Source organism: Chlamydotis macqueenii, chromosome 6 (assembly GCF_036417535.1).
Source record: "Chlamydotis macqueenii isolate bChlMac1 chromosome 6, bChlMac1.mat, whole genome shotgun sequence".
NCBI classification, from domain to species: domain Eukaryota; kingdom Metazoa; phylum Chordata; class Aves; order Otidiformes; family Otididae; genus Chlamydotis; species Chlamydotis macqueenii.
In genome coordinates this window covers 28436308-28456165 of record NC_141561.1, presented here as the reverse complement: position 1 = coordinate 28456165, position 19858 = coordinate 28436308, and the positions used below count along the sequence as shown (strand labels likewise).

The following is a 19858-nucleotide window of genomic DNA, read 5'->3' as shown; positions in this document are numbered from 1 at the left end:
AATCCTAAGGAATCATAGAATGGTTTGGGTTGGAAAGGTCCCTTAAAAGTCATCTAGTCCAACCCCCCTGCAAGGAGCAGGGACATCTTCAACCAGATCAGGTTGCTCAAAGCCCCATCCAACCTGGCCTTGAATGTTTCCAGTGATGGGGCGTCCACCACGTCTCTGGGCAACCTGTTCCAGTGCTTCACCATCCTCATTGTAAAAATTTTTTTCCTTGTGTCTAGTCTAAATCTACCCTCTTCTAGTTTAAAATGTCAATGGCTAGTCAGTATTATAATCAATAGCCAGCAGGCTCCATGATTCGACATGTGCATAGGTGTTTCTCTTAGTTAAGATTTTAAGTAGTAGCACTGCAAAGCAACAGCCTTGCTTGATCTCCCATGAGTCCTGTATAGGCACCCTGCCTAAGTTTTCAGGGAGCTGTCCTTAATTTTGTATCGACCCTGAGCTTTGTTCTGTGTCTTTTGGAGGGGATTAGAACTCCTTTTCAATTCCCCTCAATTCCCATTTTTGCGCTTTTTTAATGTTTAAGACCAGCTCTGTCACCGTAAGCACAGTAGCCAAGAGCAATAGTCTACCTGCAGGGTAGTGAGGGACTGGAACTTTTAATAGTCTCCTCCCTGCAGATCTGCTTGTTCTGTGCATTTTTGTTCATCATGACAGGCTTCAACAATTTAGCTGTGAATTGTTAATAGCTGAATATACAATGTGAAACTTAATACCTCTTGGGTCACTGAGTCATGTCCATTGTATGTAACACCACAATATCCTATTTGGAGTTTTAATCAAAAGGTCTATTACATAAAAGACGAATAACTCATTCTCCAGAGTTTATACTTTAAATGGAAAATAAGATCTCAGTTCTTTGAAAGAACGGGTATAGGAAGCTATGCTGGTGACTTGGATCCTGAGTGGATGGAGGCAGCTGAAATACTGAAGAGGTGTGGCTCAGGTTCATCTTTGTGCTTTGGGTTTCTTTGAATCTAGGCTGGTTAGGCTTTGGGCAGTTTTTGAGATATCTGACTCAAATCCATGTGTTGTAAGTTAGATGCATAACTGTAAAGTCTGGCTTCCATTTTGAAGGTTTCTCTCCTAAGACCTCTCCGAGTGACTCCAGTTCCTGGTAATTTGTGTGAGATGAAAAAGTGCAAATTGGTTAATCCCTACAGCAGTACTAAAGATTGCAAAATACATAGTGAAACAGCTATAGTTTGTGTAGCCTTACTTTTGTTTCTATAATCTCTGTAGTTCTCTCTGAAATTATTTTTCCAAACACTGGCATTCCTTTTTATGGGAGGAGACAGCACTTTTGCTGAAATGGAAAAATACTTTTGTCAAGTTGGCTATTTAGCTATTCAATGACTATAATCTTTAGCACTCAATGACATTTCAGAAGGTTTGTTGTTAAGACACCCTCTGAAAATTCTATGGATTTCAAGTGTTATCTGAGTGGCAAATATCTTATTTTATTGTCATATGAATACAAAATTTGAATAGCTATGGTCTGAAAGTTATGTAGAAAATAATTCTTACTTATTTTTGGAAAATGAGAAAAAACACAAGTATAAAAGCAAAATCTATGGGGGAAAATGCTATTTCTAATTGTATTTTTTTCTAGATAGCGTTCTTCTAAATAAAAAATATATTTTTTTCTTTCCCTTTCTTGTAAATTATTCTCCAATATTAATGATTTCATAGAATGCAATACCTTACTTACTTTGTTTGCAGGAGTTACATGAAGTGCTGCTTTTAAAGATCCTGCTCGAACTTGTATGAATATCTCTATATATACAAATGCACATATAGCAATTAATTTATATGCTTGTGTGTTTTGACCCAACTAAAGTAATACGTAGATTAGGGATTTTGCCTTCTGCAGAATTACTGAATTTCTTCAACCTGTTATACATGAAAATCTCCAGATTTCTAATATCATCATAGAAAGAGGATGTGGACCTGTCTAATTGAGCCAAACCTCCCTTCATCAGGTGGTTTGATTTAAATGTGTCACTGGACAATTTTGTTGCTGACTATGGTATGTGGTGGGCAGTTAAGCCACAAGTAAACATTACAGCTTTACCAAAAGGATAGGTATGAGTAGTCATTAGTTTCACAGGAAGGGAGGAAACTACCCTTTTCCTGATTGTCAAGTAGTTAAGCTCTGTCTTTCCAGAGCAGATTTTAATCGAGGAGGTGAGAGTTCATAACTGTGAGGACAAAGGAACAGTGAAGATTTTTTTTTTTTTAAAGAACAGAACTGTAAACAGCTGCATCCTCAAAAGGTAAGTAATTTATTTATTGTATTATTCAGCTTAAATTAACCCTGAGAAAAACTAAATATTTTTTGTTTGACCTAATTTGCAAATTCATTGTTGGTACAGCTTAATTGAATTAGTGCACTTTGAATTTAGTCTGGGGTGTTCATCAGTGCTGAGATTATCTGCACCTACTGATAGGCAGCTTGATAAGATCGAGTGCTCTCAGTAGTGGGAAATACTAGAACTATCAGGCAATTATTGGTAATCCAGGTAAATTAAAGCTACTTTGTGTTTGTTTATTGCTTTGAAATTTATGCTTTGACTAATACTGGTAAAGTATTTCTGAAGGCTTTTCCTCTGTATCTTTTTTTTCCATATGTCCTCTGGCTTTGTTTTGTTTTATAGCGTTTAAAAAAACCCACAAAAATCTGAAGTGTTTTTAAAACTCATTTGCTTTTCAGTAGACCTACTTTATTCACTGCTGGACAACCCAGTATCTATTATTTGTAGGAAAATGTTCTTCTTTGTTCTTTTTCCATCAGGTATAAAGTAGTATTTCTCTTGGCAACTCCCACATGCACTGTACATTCATGATGCATGTCCCTCTTCCGTATAGCTCTGGCATATTGCCCTACTTAATATAGAGTAAAAACTCCAAGACTTCATTAACTTACCGTATTGAAAAAGCACAAATAACATGGCAAAATAAAATACAACTTCAAAATAGAAAAAGGAGAAGACAGGAAAGCAAACAAGGTATATATTTTTTCATTAGTTTTCTTCCAAGTGTATAACTTTCAGAAAATTATCTGAAAAGATCACACTCTTAAAATGATATAAATTGTTAACAGGTTGCATGAAAGTGTATGTTAAAAAGACATGTAATTTGGGACTCACCATTCCAGTTTTACTGTGTCTAAGGTTAGAAGGAACTAAAACAAGGAAAGGTTTAGGGCCCAAGGTTGCATTCTTGAGATACTTAAGATTCCCACTGTGATTACTCAAAACTGTAGAAGAATAAAATGCTGTATTTAGCTCTGAAGAGAAAACAAGCAGAATAAAATATTTTCAGATTAAATGCAATTTTATCTGTAAAATTCTATTCTCCTTTTTTCTCCCAGATACATTACATATGCTGGTTATACTGTGCAAATTGGGTAATTACTCATGAAAGCAAAAGTCCCTTTCAATTGAAAAGGAGCAAATATAAGTAGGCCAAATCAGTAGAAAAATTCTTTTAAATGCAGTAATCTACTGTTCTTGGAAAAAAATTTCTCATTTTCTATGAAAACTTACCTCCACAAAATGTCTTCTAGGTCCTTAGCAGATGTGATTTCATATTCAGTGCAGTGGTAGAAACAGTGAGGAAAATTGCTGTGTAAGGTTTAATCCTCTCTTGGTTCTGAAGGATGAAGGAGCTGAACTATCATCCCAGTCCATGTTAGAGGAGTCTCAAGCCTGCTTTAGATTACGGTGAAGGCAACAGCCCCTTAAGGACAATTCTTCACTACCCCAAAACTGTTATAATCCATTGCACTCTCCAGAATGTTCCCTGCACCAAGAAGGTGAATAGCATTTGGCAAATGTGTGATTCTACCTTGCTTGCTGTTTTGTTTTTTTTTTTTCTTTTACTGTAGATCATGTGTGAGGGTTATCTACCCAGTAATTTCCTCTTTTGTCCTGCTGAAATAGTACTGAGCAAGCCCTTGACTTAACTGCCTTACAGTAACTGGATTTGGCAAAGACACACAGAGACACACAGACTCATGTGCCATTATGAGGAAAAAATACCTGGGCAGATCTGCTGTTCAACAACGCCTATATTTACCCTATCCCAGTATTTACAAAAGAAGAGAACTACTATTAAAAGAGTTTTTTTTTCCAGTGAAGGTTCACCAATCAGTTACCTAGAGAAACCAGGAAATCTTTAAAATGCAAGAAATAAACAAGTGGGGTGCCAAATAATGAGGTCCTTGATTTTTTCCATAGTCCTTCCTCAGGCAACTCCCCTGTTCCTCTCCTATGTCATATATTCACAGGAATCATGCCCCATGTCCTTTCCTTGTGGTCCAGGGACTGTGTGTCCCACCGATAGCATAATCTCCATCCTCCTTTCATTCATAGCTTTTCCTCCTCATATAGAAGCTATCAGCATTTTAAGTTATATTGGCAGAACAGGAAGAGCTGTCCTGGAGGAAAGGCGGAGCAGGGTGGTTTTCTGGAAGGAGTTTTTTTGTTCCTGTTAAGAGAATCTGTGATTTGTGGATCATAAGAGAGATGCTTAAAACTGATAGCCTTGCTAATTAGATGCTGAAATTTCAGTTTTGCTCCTTCTCACTAAGCACTTCCCTCTTCTGTGGGTTTTGTTTGACTGTTCATTTAATTGATTTTTTTCTTTCTAATTTTCAGTGGAATCAATAGAGTTGATATTTGAAAGAATTGGAATTGACTAGATTCAATCAGTGTTGAACATTTTACATATTTTGCATTAATCACAGAGGAGTACCACTGTTAGATTATTGCTTCCACTAGAAGATTTAATTTTTGGTAAGGGTAGACTGACAGATGCTCAGCTGATTCAAAAAGATATGATGAGTGCAGTACCATCAGAGTCAGGTGAAGCTATGGTATGTAGATACTAGTGGAATAATATTCCCATTTTACTGACTGAGAAACTAAGCTACACGGAGATCATGAGGCACAAAAACTCAGCAGGCTCTTTACAGAACTGGGAATCAAGCCAAGTTTCCTAAAACCCAGTTCAAATTTCTGACCAGTGTTGCACTGACTGACAGACAGAGGTACTAATTAGTGATGGTTTGAGGAGCTCACTTCTGTCTTACACACAAAAGATTAATCTAATAATCATAACTACAAAATGAATGCATCTCACCATACAGTTACAAAATGATGCTTGTGCGTGACTTTTAAACCATCCTTCTGCTCATTCAACGTTATTTCCTATATACCAGAGTGCTTACAAAGAAATACCGTTCAGCCTCTTCTCTGCATAACAAAAAGCAGCCTACAACTGTAAGGTCTCTTTCCATTCATCAGCCACCACATCTGTTGCTTGCTTGGACGCTGACCAAAATGATTCATTCACATGTCTAACGTTTATTTTTGGTGAAATACTGGGATTATACAGAAAGGCAATATTTCAAAACTGGGTCTAGAAAACCAAGGGAAGTTGGAAACAACTTCCTCAGCTGAAAACAAACACAGCGTTATATCATTCTGCAGCTTTATTAGAAGGAAGGCAGTAGCCAAGTGAAGCAGCTGGAATCACACTGAAGTCACTCTGAACTCTGCAGATCACTTCATTCTTCCTTCTGCTACAGAGCTCACATCTCTGATTTACAGTGTGTTTTGCTTCAAAGAACTAAACAAGGTAGGTCAATCTCTCTGTTAAATCCCATACCTGTTTTTGTAGATTTACAGAAGATGTCTAGATTGTAATGAATTAAAACACATTTGCTTTCTAGCTGAATAAAATTGTATTACTGAGTAACTTTAAATGTTTATTAATTAATAGCTAAGGAGAAGAGAGTGAGGGTACATCAGGGTAAAGGAATTTGTCGGACCAGGTTTGTAGAAACTGATTCAGGATTAACTTGCTTATGACAGCTTACTTTTACTAGCATCATATCATTGTTTTGCCTCAGTTGAGCTAGAAAATGCAAATATTTTGATAAGTCAAAGTACTTTTGTTTAATGTCACTGCAGCTTCTGCCTGAATTTAAAATATTATCAGCCACTCATGCCAGGCAGACAGGATAGAGATCCTACTAAATTTACTTTAATCCTAGGGATTTTATATGTACTATCAGTGGTATTACAGTCCATTTTTATTGCACTTAGAATCTCTTTGAGTGTTGCATAGTGGAAGTTATTTGTCTCTGGAGAATGAATTTATGGTTTGGATTCTCTAATTGCCTTTGTGGAGAGGGATCATAGGTCAGGGAAACTCTATATAAGGATTCCTAGGCAAGATCTGACCACAGGTTTTTGCTGCACTGGTGGGAGCAGAGGAAGACTGTTAATGACAATAATGCAATTTGTATGTACTATATATTGCAAATTCTTCATTTTCATTTTAAAAACTTCCTTCTCTGCTGACAACCTAATGGGCAACTTATGAAATGCTGTTAGATTTGTGTTTATTTCTGATAGATTGATTCAAGAGGAAAATTTGTATCTCTTTCCTAATAAAGCCAGTTGCCTTGAAGGATTTTCTTCTCATGTTTTTTAAAAGCCACTTGAAGTTTGTGATCTTTTCTTAATATTAATTTTTTTACTAATAACTCTGCTGTTTCAAACACTAAGCAGGTAGTTTTGCAGAGGACTGTAGTCTGTTGAGTGACCTTGTTATTTGCGTATTTATTCATTTTGTGTTATGGAATGTGCCAACAGTTCAGCTGTCTCTCTTACCGTAGTGGTTGGTTGTCTGGCTAATTTTCACTCATTATTTCTGATAATGGTTTGATTTGTGTTCAGTCAGTCTGAAGCTAACAGTTTCACAACTGTACAGGGCTCTGTTGTTGCTGGCTTTGCAAAAGAGAGCTGAGTGGGAGGGACAGTTTCTTGTGTCCTGTTACCAGAAGAAGGGATTGGTGTGACTGAGGTGAGTGGTGTCCAAGAGACATTTGGTTTTAGGAGGGAAGATGCCATCAAGATGCCATCATGCACAGAGCAACTCTCCTACACTTGCTGCTACTTTTGCAGCGTGCTTGAGGCTCCTGAGACAAAAAGAAAAATTATGTGTCCTTAAAAGAAACATGTAGTACTTCTAGCGGAGCTCAGCTAATTCTGTGCTCTTTATATCTTCAATATGTTCCAGAGGTTAAAGGCCTGGAGACCGGAGCAAAAAGCCCTCTATCAGCCTTTTCTGTCTTTTCCAGAGAGAATTTTTGCTGGCTTGTTGCAGGTCTCTTGTACCTGGCCCAACATTTTACTAGATTACAATTCTTTAGATGAACTGAGCAGACTTAGTGCAGATAAAATACTTTTTCATCAGTGGGCTCAAAGGGAAACTAACAAAATCCATTGCTACAAGTCAGGTTTATTTGAAAGGGTTATCTGCAAAGGACAGCATTCTAGAATACTCCAGGCCTTACCAGGGACATTAGCTAGCAAAGAGTTTGCAGCCTTCTCCTACTTTTCTTCCCCACCCCAGGCTCTCTTATCCCTTTTTGTTACTTCTCGAAGGATGTACTTCAAGAATCACAAAGCACAAGCATGAAGAACTAAAACCTTTTCCCTCTATCCGCAAAAGATGTTTGCCAAGATACAAATTCTGCCTCCAACTCTACCTTTGAATCTACTGTTTGGATTTGGGCAAGATACTTCTGTTCCTTCTTGTGTCTGTTTGTTCTGTTTAATTATAAACAAGGAAGGAGTTGTCTCTCATTATGCGCTTACAGTGCCTAGATCCAGTAAGGCTTTGATCTCAAAAGCTAGGGCCTTTGGATACTTTCCCAAAATACATTACTTGCCTCTTTCAGTAAGTGTGAGCCTGGCACAGAAGTTTTATTCTCTTTTGAAGCCCTCTAGGTAAGAGAGAGAAAACGATGAGTAGCAAGTCTGGTACCATCAATGTAATATCACTTTCTACACTCCCATTTCTTCTTTCTACTTATCCTCTTTTAATGAGCGCAGCCCCACATCATTTCAATGAGGTGTTTCAGAAATGTTAAGAACCACTCTCCGTTTAAGAAAACAGTCATGTGTTGTCCAGGTCCTAAACCCTTAACTGAAGGTGTTGTACCAAATCTAGTGAAGTCAAATTCAGCATGACATAGAAATTATTTGCTAAGGTAATACAGGAAGCCCGTAAAACCAGTATTTCCAAGTTTCTCGTTTAATACTTTAATCATAGGCGCCATCTATTCTTATCAGTGCTAGGGAGTGTTCCCAATGCTGTATTAGGGACATAGATAAATATACAGCCCTCCTGAAATTGTAGTAAAGATAGGAATTTTTCAGTTTTGTAGAAATACAGGCAGTGCTTATTTTAGACTTGAACTTAAAGTAAATGAAAGAATTAGCTTTGTTTATGTAGGAATATTAGAGGAACTCTGATACAGAAGTAGACACCCTTAATCTACTGGACACAGTCATCCTTCTGTATTAACTGTGAGGGCAAAATAAAGTATGTTATCAGCTGGAATGTTTTCATTATATGCTAGCACTATTTTGGAACTGGATGTTCTGAAATACCCATGCACAAGTATGTGTCAAGAGTAATATAACCATAGCAATATTACAATCATGCTAGAAGAAACTGCTGATGTAGATTTCATGAGTAGTAGAATAAACCTATAAGAACAAAGATCAATTTAGAGGGCAGCACATAACCAATCATACTGTTATAAGTTACTGGGAAATTAATATGTTAAATAGAATAAGATATAAGATGGAGTAATTGAGGAATTTGAGGAATGAGCTGTGTTGCTAAATTTCTCTGGGGTTAACTCTTAACTCTTGTTAAAAGGACTGTAAGTGTAACTGATTGTAAGCTATTTTTTATCTGTGATTTGATAGAGATTTTGTATCTTGCTGGAGAAGGTGATTTTATTTTTTCTGTAAGGACCTGTTGTTACCCTGCAGTAACTTTAGAATGGCTGTTTTCTAACATATGTTTAATTGGCCTTAATCAGTCCGCTGAGACAACAGTTGATAGTCTGAAAGAAATCTCTGCATTCACTCTTTATTCGCTGCTGTCACTTTGCTACTTGCTGTTGGGAGAGTGTTGTGGTTAAAGTACGTGTTTGCTGAAGGAGTACAACCATTTAAAATACATGCTCAGAGCTGCAAAATCATGTAATAATCATGTGAATGCTAGTCAAAGGCTTCTTTCATCACAAATACATGAAACAGTTTTGAAGTAAAAATTCCATATAATTTTTGTATGAAAAACATAAAAAGCCATGCTTGATTCAAAATACAAGCATTCGTTATCTTATCAATCCAGCCACTGTGAAGCTAAGACACTTTAAAATTTTTGGATCGGTTTTCTCCATTATTCTAGGTATGTAGTTATTATGGTGGCTTATAGCCAAAAAGAATACTGCTGGCATTCGTGGAGGAGTAGAAAACACGTGAAACTTCCCTGGAACATTGCTTCATTAGTGTGCATATCTTACATGCTGAGGACACAGCCAATATGATGGATGGTGTACCTGCTGGGTATTGCCATCTGAGAAGTGTGCTTAATGGCCCTGAGGTGTGTCCTGGGCCTGCAGAGACTGATAAATGTACATGACAAGCAAATGGTGGAGATCCAGGCTCCTTTTCTCTTCAGTGCAGAGAAAACAGACCAGAATCTGCAAGGGCTGCCCAGGTAGGTTCTGGCTTCCTCCAGCACAGTGGGCATGATGGCACAGGGGACAGCCTCCCTTCAGGAAGGGGAAGGTCTCCCGGAGGTGAAGCTGTGGTTTCTCCACTCCATCATGAGTGAGGGAACAGTGTTGTGTTTAAGAAAAGAGGATAGGACTGTGGTTGAACCACTAGGCAGGGACTCTAGGTTTAGCACTTGGTTTGATCAGAGACTTCCTGTAGGTCATTCTCAGCCTTCTTGTCTGCAAACCAGACTGTTGGTACTTCTCACTTGAGTCCACTTTCACCAAGGGCTGGGAATACTGCGGTGTTTTGACTGGTTATGTAAATACTTTGGCAGTGCTGACACATACACTATAAGACCGTATTTTAAATCTCAAGTAGCACTGTTTACCTAAACTTCTGTTTTTATCTACTTGAAAGAATGCTTAGATCTTTTTCTTTTTTTTTTTTCAGAATGGGGCCACTTCAAGTGTTTCACAGATATCATATGTCATTTTCTTGACTCTGCTGTCACATGATAGACTTGCAGTGGTTACGGCAACTCCTTATGTTCAAATTGAATATTAAAAAAAATATATTTCTACTTTTAGCTGTATTAATGGAAGAGAATAAGAGCAGGAGCAAGCACTAACTACAGTTACCAAGTTTGTCCCCCTTCCCAGTGCATATCCTGAGGACATGTGAGTTCCTTTGTCTTCTTTGGGGATGGAAGTCTTGGTGCCTGGGATCAGCATGAAAATAAATCACGTTTGATGATATGCAGCTGCTAGTTGCAGACATTTATGAGTTACCTGATTGTGGAAATGGTACACTGCTCAATTGCAGCAGTTGTCTGAATTATTTGTTATTTTCAGGCCAGATCTACTGTAGATACTTTTCCTATTACAGCAACATTATTTAGATATAAAGTTGGGTTTTCCATTTGTTTAACATTTCTGTGGTGGCAGAAGTACTGGTCTCAAATCGTTGCTTTTTAACAGTATTAACTGAGTCTGCTCTGAAGGGTTTGTTAATCCCATGGTAATACTCACTTTGTGTAAAATGTTATGAGAGTATTATCTGGTCAAATGACTTCAATACCACAGATGAAGTGATGTGTTATGACTAATAAGGTCATGTTTGGCCTTGCTCAAAGAAAGCTGGTTTGGGCATAAATTTTAGGAGACGTCTAGCTAGTACATTGCGTATACACTGCTTCATTGAGAGATGTAATGGAGAATGATGGTTATTTGCGTTCTAGTCTTGTCTGCTAGAAAAATACATCTGTATAGTGGCTTGAAAAGGTCTCCAGTCATGTGTCATATCTATTATGACCCATTTTAGTTGCTGAATTCAGGATGGCTTACAAAATTGTTTTGTTACCATATATCTAATGACTATTAAAACTATATTCAAGAGATAGGTGTTTGTGTATGTGTCTGTGAAAGAGAAAACATAGACACAAGCCTTGATTCTGCTTTTGTGTATACTAGCTTAAAATACTCGTTTCCTAGTAGCTTTGTCTGCAGGGGCAGCTTTAGGCTTAAATTATAGCATAGCTATGATTTAATTTCATAGTATGGCTGTATCAGGCACTTATTGCTATAGGAATGTTTCTACATGGAGGCAAGTGGTCATCTTGGCTTTGTTCTTTTGAGAGAGAAACATGAGCCTATGACAGTTTGTAATGTCATTGATATTCCTTGTGAGTTTTAGGATCTTATATTTTTGTAAAATACTTGCCAGAAATACGTGTGTATCTCCAACAAACTTCCTCAGCCTTCTGTGTTTTGAACGTTATAGATAAACTACTGGGTGAATTTCATGTTTCTGTTTTTTAATCTAGATACATTCAAAGTTTAACACCTCAGAAGCTCCAATAATTTTTTTGAGGACTCTGAAATGAATTCAATATCCAAACTTGCTGAGACACAGTGTGACAGGCAGGCTTTAGGTGACCTTTTGAGAAAGTAGTTGTTCTCCAACATTTCACTCTTGCAGATGACAAAAGTTGAAATGAATCAATCAAATAAGCTTTCCTCTAGCCATACATGTGGAATATGATATGCTTAGAATTATTAATAAAGACATAAAAAGAGAGTTTGTGTAATATGTTCCCTCTATGAAGTTAACTTTTGAGACAGCCAACTGCAAACTGGAATTTTCCTGTTAAGTCAGGACCCATTATTATGACCTCTGAAATCAATTCAACTGGCCAGATGCTCTGAGGACTGTTTATCACACTGAACAAACAGGTTTTGAGACTACCACTCAAATATTTGCATTAACTTTTAACTAACATAGACAATGAATAAGCTCTTCCCTTGGAACTCTGTAAATTTTGAAAGTAATGAGGACCAAATGTGAGAGAGAGGTTGTAGTCCAAACATGTGGCATAAGCTACCGGTGTAATTAAGTTTGACCTAACTTGCATGGTGCCCAGAGAACTTTGAACCCCAGGAAGAGTTTGCATCAAATGAAGTGAGTGGAAATTGCAACTGTTTTGTTTGTTTTCTTCTATTTTAGACTGAAAACCCAATATAATTTCATTCCAAAGCCATTCCACTGACCTCAGGGCTGAGGCGTGAAGAGGTCAAACGACTTCCCCTGGTCAAACAGGATACATGTGCAACAGCCATGAATAGAGTCCAAAGTACTGGTCCCACATCATAACTCATTCTTAGTGTGACAAAAGCTGTTTTGTTTTAAGCAGATCCAATAATTTGTCCAAGCTGTCATTATGGCTCAACTTTACAAAATACTGTAATGGTGGCAGAGAAAATGAACTCTAGGTACTTGGTACTTAATATATCAATTGACATCCGATTCTGTAATTCCCTGCTGAAGTTCAGAGAAAGTCAGTTGATGTAGCACATTGTGAAGTCTATTCCCAGTAATTCTGTGCCTTTGTATTTTAGAAATATTTCCTAACTATCTGTATTTCTTGGTAATTCTCTTTTCTGTCCCAGGACCTTAAAGATACTAGCACCAAGTGCCAGCCTATGATATTCCTATGATTTTGTTTAGTAATTAACTTCTGTTTTACGGAAGGGAACAGGAAATTAAACCTTCTGTTCAAACATTCTGAAACCTATTTTCTTAAAATTAAGGAACTATATTAATAATTAAGCAACTGACTCAAGAAGGCTCAGTTTTCAGAGCTGCTTGTGACCTCAGCAAACAGGAACAGATTCTAGTCAAACAACTGCTGAGCTTTACACATGCTGTTTACTATTAAAAAAAAAAACAAACAAAAAAAACCAAACAAAAAAACCCAGGATAAAGTCTAAACTTGGTTATATTAATCCATATGCAATACAACACTGTTCTGTAACCTGTGGCTGCCCCCAAGTCCTATTGCCAGGCCTCTAACCACACTTTCCTGTTTACTGAAAAATATTTTCCTCCCTCTGGCTCTCTTTTGCAACCCTGGACCAGCAGGCACTGAGCCAGTGAACTGCACCAAACCTCCCTTACCCTTTCTAGCAGTTGGCCTGAAAGCCAAGTGGAAACTGCTGGCAAAAAGTCTTGTTTTCTCTACTGAGCCTCTGTTTGCAGACAGGTTTGTGAGAGTCTTTCCAGTCTGGAAATTAGGCCATTTGTCAAAGATCATACAGGAAATCAGTGTCAGAATAAGGAATAGAATTAGATTTATTCACTTTCAAGACCTAGACTTGAACTACAAGACAGTTCTGACTCTGGAAGTTTATTAATAAATAAAAACCAAACTCACATATTTGAGACTATGTGTTTCACGAACACAAAGAAACGACCCCGCTGAATGATGGTTAACGGTTATCCCAGAAGAAAAAATCAGGGTCCTTATTTATGTAAACCAGCATAGCTCCGCTGAAAATCCCCTACCGCTTATCTTTTTCAGGGCACGGCTTCAGCACTGTGAGTCCTGTTAAAAGAGTGCTTCATATAAGTGGATGTCAAAGGTAAAATGTTTCTGGGCTTTGCAAACGTAGTTGTCAGTCTTTGCTGAGCACTAGCCATAGGGTCCAGTTTCAGCATCCGTGCACCGGCAGCAATGGTAAGCAATGTTCCTCCTGCTTTTTTGCTCCCACTGCTGAAGAGTCACTGCTTTGGAAGACTAGGAGTTAGAGATAAGGCAAAATACAAGCTTGGAAAACCAATTGCATTCTAGAGGTGTGCTCTTTCAATGGAGGAGTTTTAAATTACAGGAGGCTTGGTAAATATTTGCTATTTATTTTAAATATTTGCTATTTATTTAAGTATGTTTTCTTTCTCCTGCTATACATCATCTTTGAAATTCCAGATATAATATTAACATTGTTGAGCAGTAGGCAAATATTTGTTATAGTCATTATAGTTTTTAGCACCATTAGGAAAAAAAAGTTTGGAGATTACACATACAGGGAGGAAATGTTTGAATCTAAGTGTTGTGTTGTGCTAGCTCTTGAGAAACTTAAAAGCAAAACTGATTAATGACTGGAATACAGGATGTTAATCAGCAAGAATATAAAAAACTTGGTTATTTTTTGTGTGATTGTATAAATTCAATTTGAAGCTATAGTTCTGTGTTTATAGGCAAAGATACTTAAACTAACCCGACTGTCCTCTGAAACTGGCCAAATGTAATGCTGTTCCAGATGTCAGCAGTACTGCTCCTTGTTTATATTCTTTCTCAGCAGCTGTTAAGCTATTTGAAAAAATGACTCAGATGGGTGGTACTGGTATTTGATGCAGAATCTACCCTCAAGGGGCACGTAATTACATAAATGCAGCCCAATAAGTATCATTTTATCAGGACAGCGAACCAAATAGCATTCCTTCAGTCTGATGTAAATTACAGAGGGCAAATCTTATCATAGCCTCTTGAAAGAACAGGCTGTATTTACTCTTATTACATATTTTTTTTTATCAAGATATATAAAATTGCACAACTATTTTTTTTTTTGTCCCCCCCTTGTCTATTCATCTACGGATGAGAAATCTAATACATGGGTAGCTTCACTTGTGTGAGTAATCCTTTCAAAATAAGCTAACTGCTCTTTTGGAGGAAAGGTATGTACATGAATACAAACTTGCAGATGTGGTTCTGCAGGCAGCGTACTCCAGAGACCCTGTTCCTGTTGTCCTTAGCATGCTAAAATTGATGGAATTACAGGAATGCAGGGCTGGGTTTCAAAAGCACAGGCTGAATTTCAGTTTCTGAATGGAGCTAGCGCTCAGAAGTGTACCAGTGAGCTCATCGATAGTACAGCTAATGGGCTGGTTGTATCCTGCTCTCAGAGACAGGTTTTTTATGCAGCTGAGTCCAGCCAGCCAATATAGCTTTAAATGATAACAGAATTTAGCAGAATATTTGTTTGGGCTGTGGCAGGTACTTTTTTGTCAGACTGTGGCCATCTCTGCTATGCTGCAGCTTTGTCTGTACTGTGGAATGAATGCATAACTCCTGAGTGCTTTTTCCTGTTCAACCTCTGTTTGCTATGTATTTTCCCATTCATATCTTTTTTTCTGTTTTTTTTTTTTTTTTTTCTTTTGGTTTATATTTTCCTTCCCCCTCCCTTCTCTCCCTCCTACACTCTTCCTTTGGAGTTTTAGAAGAAAATTCCTATGTGAAAAATCATGTTGTACTTGTAAGTTCCAGAACCTTTTGCAACAGAAGAAAACTGAGACTGTGTTTATGTCTTAAAAAAAAGAAAAAAGGGGAGACACATTTTTATATATAGGTCTTACAGTGTGTCTTGTTCTCTTGGGAAGCTTTATTTTCTTTCAACTGTTATCTGTTTCTCAGCTCACTAGTGGAAGAATACCAGAATTGTACGTATTGTCCCTGAAATATATTCTGTATGTTTCATTCTCTACATTCTTTTCTGTGTTAATGAAATCTAATACATTGAATGTGTCTGAAAATCAGTATTCCTCAATGCAAAGATAGACAAATGAATTTTCAGTTGCTGGAGAAATCATTGTGTATGATTTTGTTAACTATAATTTGAGGTGTGTGGGTGATAATTTTACTAAAAATGACTTCCTAGTCTTTTAACTGCACTTTTTTTTTGCCTACATAGATGTCTAGTGCTTCTCTGATTTCTGACAGATATAATCCATTAAACTTGCTTCAATAGGAACAGAGCAGTAAAATATGAAACGCAACTAGAAAGACTAGAAAAATCACACTTCAGTAAAGGTTGCAGCTGGTCTCCCAAAAGTTTATCAGTGGTACTCTGCTCTGGGCTCTCTGTTAAGAAAAAAATGCAAGGAAAAACGTTCCTGAAGATTTCAAGTGTTGTCTTGATTTGAGTGTTTCTTGAAGTGCCTGTGACCAAAATACTCCACAGGCTTTGTGGTAGCAACAGACAGCTAGAAAGTGATAGCTATGTGAAACTAAGTCAGTGTTTTGGGGTTTTTTATGACCAAGAACTTAAAGGAATTGCAGGTTACTATTTGCAGTGCAGTAAAACATTTCTCCTTTGACGATTCAATTTCTTTTCCTCCCCAGAAAGCAACCGTGCAACATGACATTTGAAGATTTTGAGAACTACTCTTATTTCTATGACCTGTCTGAGGAAGATGAATCACCCCAGTCCTCCCTCAGCATCGCCCATATGATTTCTCTTTCATTTTACAGTGTGGCATTTCTGCTGGGAGTGCCAGGTAATGCCATTGTCATCTGGTTTATGGGCTTTAAGTGGGATAAATCTGTTTCTACACTGTGGTTCCTCAATCTGGCCATTGCAGATTTCATTTTTGTTCTCTTCCTACCCCTCTATATTACATACGTGGCAATGGGCTTCCACTGGCCTTTTGGGAAGTGGCTCTGCAAAATGAACTCATTCATTGCACTACTCAATATGTTTGCTAGTGTTTTCTTCCTGACGTTCATCAGCCTCGACCGCTATATCCGCCTTGTCCACCCAGTATTTTCCTACAAATATCGGACTGTAAGGAACACCCTCGTTCTTAGTGGGATCATTTGGATGTCAGCTGCAATTATTGGTGGCCCTGCCTTATACTTTAGAGACACAGCTACAGTTCTCAACAATGTCACCATTTGCTACAACAACTTCCATGTGCATGACAGAGAACTTATTTTGCTGACACATCACATTCTCATTTGGGTGAGGCTTGCATTCGGTTACCTCTTTCCTCTAGTGACTATGGTCATTTGCTACTCATTGCTGATTGTCAAAGTGAAGAGGAGAACTGTATTGACTTCCAGCAGGCTTTTCTGGACCATCATTGCTGTAGTTGTAGCTTTTTTTGTTTGTTGGACACCATATCACATATTCAGCATTGTGGAGCTGTCTGCTCACCATGATGAAAATTTGCATGGCTTACTGCAGGATGGCATTCCCCTCTCCACTGGCCTTGGTTTCATCAACAGTTGCCTCAATCCAATCCTCTACGTTCTGATTAGCAAAAAGTTCCAGGCCCAGGTCAAGACAACAGTCTCTGAGGTGCTAAAATTGGCACTGTGGGAGGTGAGCCGCTCTGGAACTGTGAGCGAGCAGCTGTGGAGCTCAGACAACACCCATGCGCCTGTGCACTATTGTGAAACTGCTCAGTGACAGCTCTTGCCACCATCCCTCTCCAAAACACCTGACAGGAGATTTGGAGGTGTTCTTGACTTTGCATCTGCCAGTCAGATGTCCATCTTTGCATATACAGTTTTATGTAAACAGCTGGCTTAATTGCACTTGCTGCTTTTCTTGAAAAGTTTTCAAAGGACACATCGCTTAGGTGTGGTGTACTTGCAATGCACACAGAGCCTGAACTGAAAGTTGTCAGCATAAGTGGAATTGCTCTAACTGGGTTTTTGATCAGGAATGTTGCTGTGATCCTGTTGTTTTGTTGTGGTTCCATACCTGATTGATATCAAAAGAGCACATAATAAAAATATTCCTCCTTGCCATCACTGATAACACTCTTGATCTAGACATTCTCTTCCAAGAGGTGATGGCATACAGCAATGGGTCATGAGTGTCCTGGTTGTCTAGGATTGCCTTAAGTAGGAATCACCTGGCTACATCCCAGCTAAGTGAAGCTATTGGTGGCTTCACTCTGCAGTTGGAGAAGAAAACCAAGAGAGAGGACACTGAATCACTGCTTCCTCTTCTCAAAAAAGAAAAATATGGAAATAAAATCTGGAGTTTTTTTTCCCAGTGCTCTTCATTTTATACTCAAAACTAAGATAGGAGATCCTATGTTTTCTGATCACTTATTCTTGTGCTTTTAGCACCAGCTGGGTCCAAAATACTGAGCAGATGTTTCCTACAGGTATTAGGCTCATTTGACAATGTTTCTTACAGAAGCTGAGATTAAAGGCCCCCTGCCCCACTTGTTCTTTTTCTATGTTTAAACTTTTGGGCCTAAAGAGGTTTACAACTATCAATTTATCTTTATTGCTCTGTCAAACAAAGGTAAAGAAAAAATATAACATTTTGTGTGCCTTAATGCCCATCTTCTAAAAATGGGCAGAGTGAATTCAACAATATTCCGTTACAAGTCTGTAGCCAAATTTGGACTTATTTGTCAAATGAGAAGCAAGAAAGTACATCCAGGAAATGGAGTCCACTCCCATAAGAAAGATGAAGCTATGCTGTATTCTGTTGATTGCTGTAGAATCATGCATGTACCAACGTAAATATATATACTAAGTGGAGTGGACCAATTTCTGATGCAATACCACTTAATTAAAAAGTGGGATAAAACTCTACTAAAAGTAAAATAATAAAGCTTTGGATAAATTTGAACCTATTTTCCCTTCTTATTGGCCTAGGTATATAGAATAAAACTGCCTTTCAGATAATCTACCTAGTTTCTATGGCCTGCCAACACACGTCAGTAACATTTATAGTGTAAATGAGGCCTTATATGTAAATATATTTGCTTTTGTATAGTATATATATATACATGCATGAGCACATCCAGTATTGGTAGCTGTACAAACAGAAACAGTCTGACTGTAGTCTGTAACTGTTTCTTTGGGCTCTGGTTTCAGAGTTTGGGAGAGTCAGGCAGAATCAGTAGAATTTCAATGTATTTAACTTTGGGCTGAAAAGTTGGTAAGCAACACTCTTTCCTTTGAGTCATTTGCTCCCTGGTACGTAGTGACTCATCATAATATTTTGGCACTGCACTGCTGAATGTGCCTAAATCAAACATTTTGCAGTTTTTCTTCATACGTTCCGTGACATCTTTCTAAGAATGATGTTTTAGTACTACTCTCCTGACTGTACTCCAAGTGAATAAAATTTTCTTTTTTTCCAAAGAGTGTGTCCATTTGCTTTTCTCAGCAGCAATATGCAGTGACTGTCCATTCTTAGAACAGTTCCTTCCCAAAGATTTCAGAAGATGAAAGCAAGCCCTGACCTTTTCTACTGCAGGAATTAAAAGTTTATGTCAGCTTTCTTGATGCAGCTCAGCTAGATAGCATATTGCTATATACAGGAAAGAGCTTGATTTTTCAGTGGGGGAACATACTTATGCTCTCTTGCAGAAGCTTCCCCTGAAGAAAACAACAGAGATGATACAGAATTGAATAAGGCCAAAATGAGCCCTGGTCTATGGAAATAAGTGGATTAACAGTTTTGCAATGTAATTACTATTCTCATTCACACCAAGACCAGTTACAGAATAATTTCCAAATAATTTATGCAAGAGTAATGGAAGATACCCAAACAAAACAGATAATACTCTAAGTTTCTGTTCCCAAAGAGTGTCCAAAACAATACCAACAGTTCTACACTGCTTGGACAGAGGAATGCTCATTCAACCCACCGCAATGGAAAGAAAGCCAGAGGAACAGGATCTATCTTACTGTGCTAAAAGATACTATAGAAGAACACTTCATAGGAAATAGCTCCAAAATCAAACATTCATTCAAGAATAATGGCTATTGACACATTTCATAACAGACAGGCTCTGGTTACTTACTCTTATCTGCTTCCTTAGAAGTTTGTACTTCTGAAAGTTGTTACGTAGAGTAGTTTGTAACCAATACTTTCATTGACGCTGTTTTCTCAGTATTCTCATATATCACAGATTTAAGTTATGGAACTTTCTGCTGATCTTTCCGTTATGGGCTGCACCTGGGAGAGAAGTGTCTCATGTATCCTAAGATGCTGATATTTAACAGGCACAATGAAACAGTAATATACCATCACATACTGAAATACTATACCAGAACCCCTAATTATATGTGGATTCTGTGGAATTCTCTTACCCACACAACTATCTATTTTGTAACTGAAGAGACTGTGCTCTCTAGCTTTTTTTGTTTTGTTCCTGTGCAGCAAGTT

General features: G+C 37.8%; 1 protein-coding gene across 3 annotated transcripts; it reads left to right on the top strand.

Moving 5' to 3' along the window:
* The first annotated feature begins 2939 nt into the window (after positions 1–2939).
* On the top strand, positions 2940–18306 carry CMKLR2 (chemerin chemokine-like receptor 2). 3 transcript variants are annotated; one of them, XM_086750919.1, is made up of 3 exons: positions 2940–3017; positions 5505–5652; positions 16057–18306. In XM_086750919.1, the coding sequence occupies exon 3, from the start codon at positions 16073–16075 to the stop codon at positions 17123–17125; it is 1053 nt and encodes a 350-aa protein (XP_086607045.1). In that variant the 5' UTR covers positions 2940–3017; positions 5505–5652; positions 16057–16072; the 3' UTR covers positions 17126–18306. The 3 variants fall into 3 exon arrangements, with proteins under 3 accessions (XP_086607045.1, XP_010118547.1, XP_086607046.1); XM_010120245.2 differs by lacking the exon at positions 2940–3017 and having other exon boundaries at positions 5396–5652; XM_086750920.1 differs by lacking the exons at positions 2940–3017; positions 5505–5652 and adding an exon at positions 10169–10282.
* The last annotated feature ends 1552 nt before the right edge of the window (positions 18307–19858 follow it).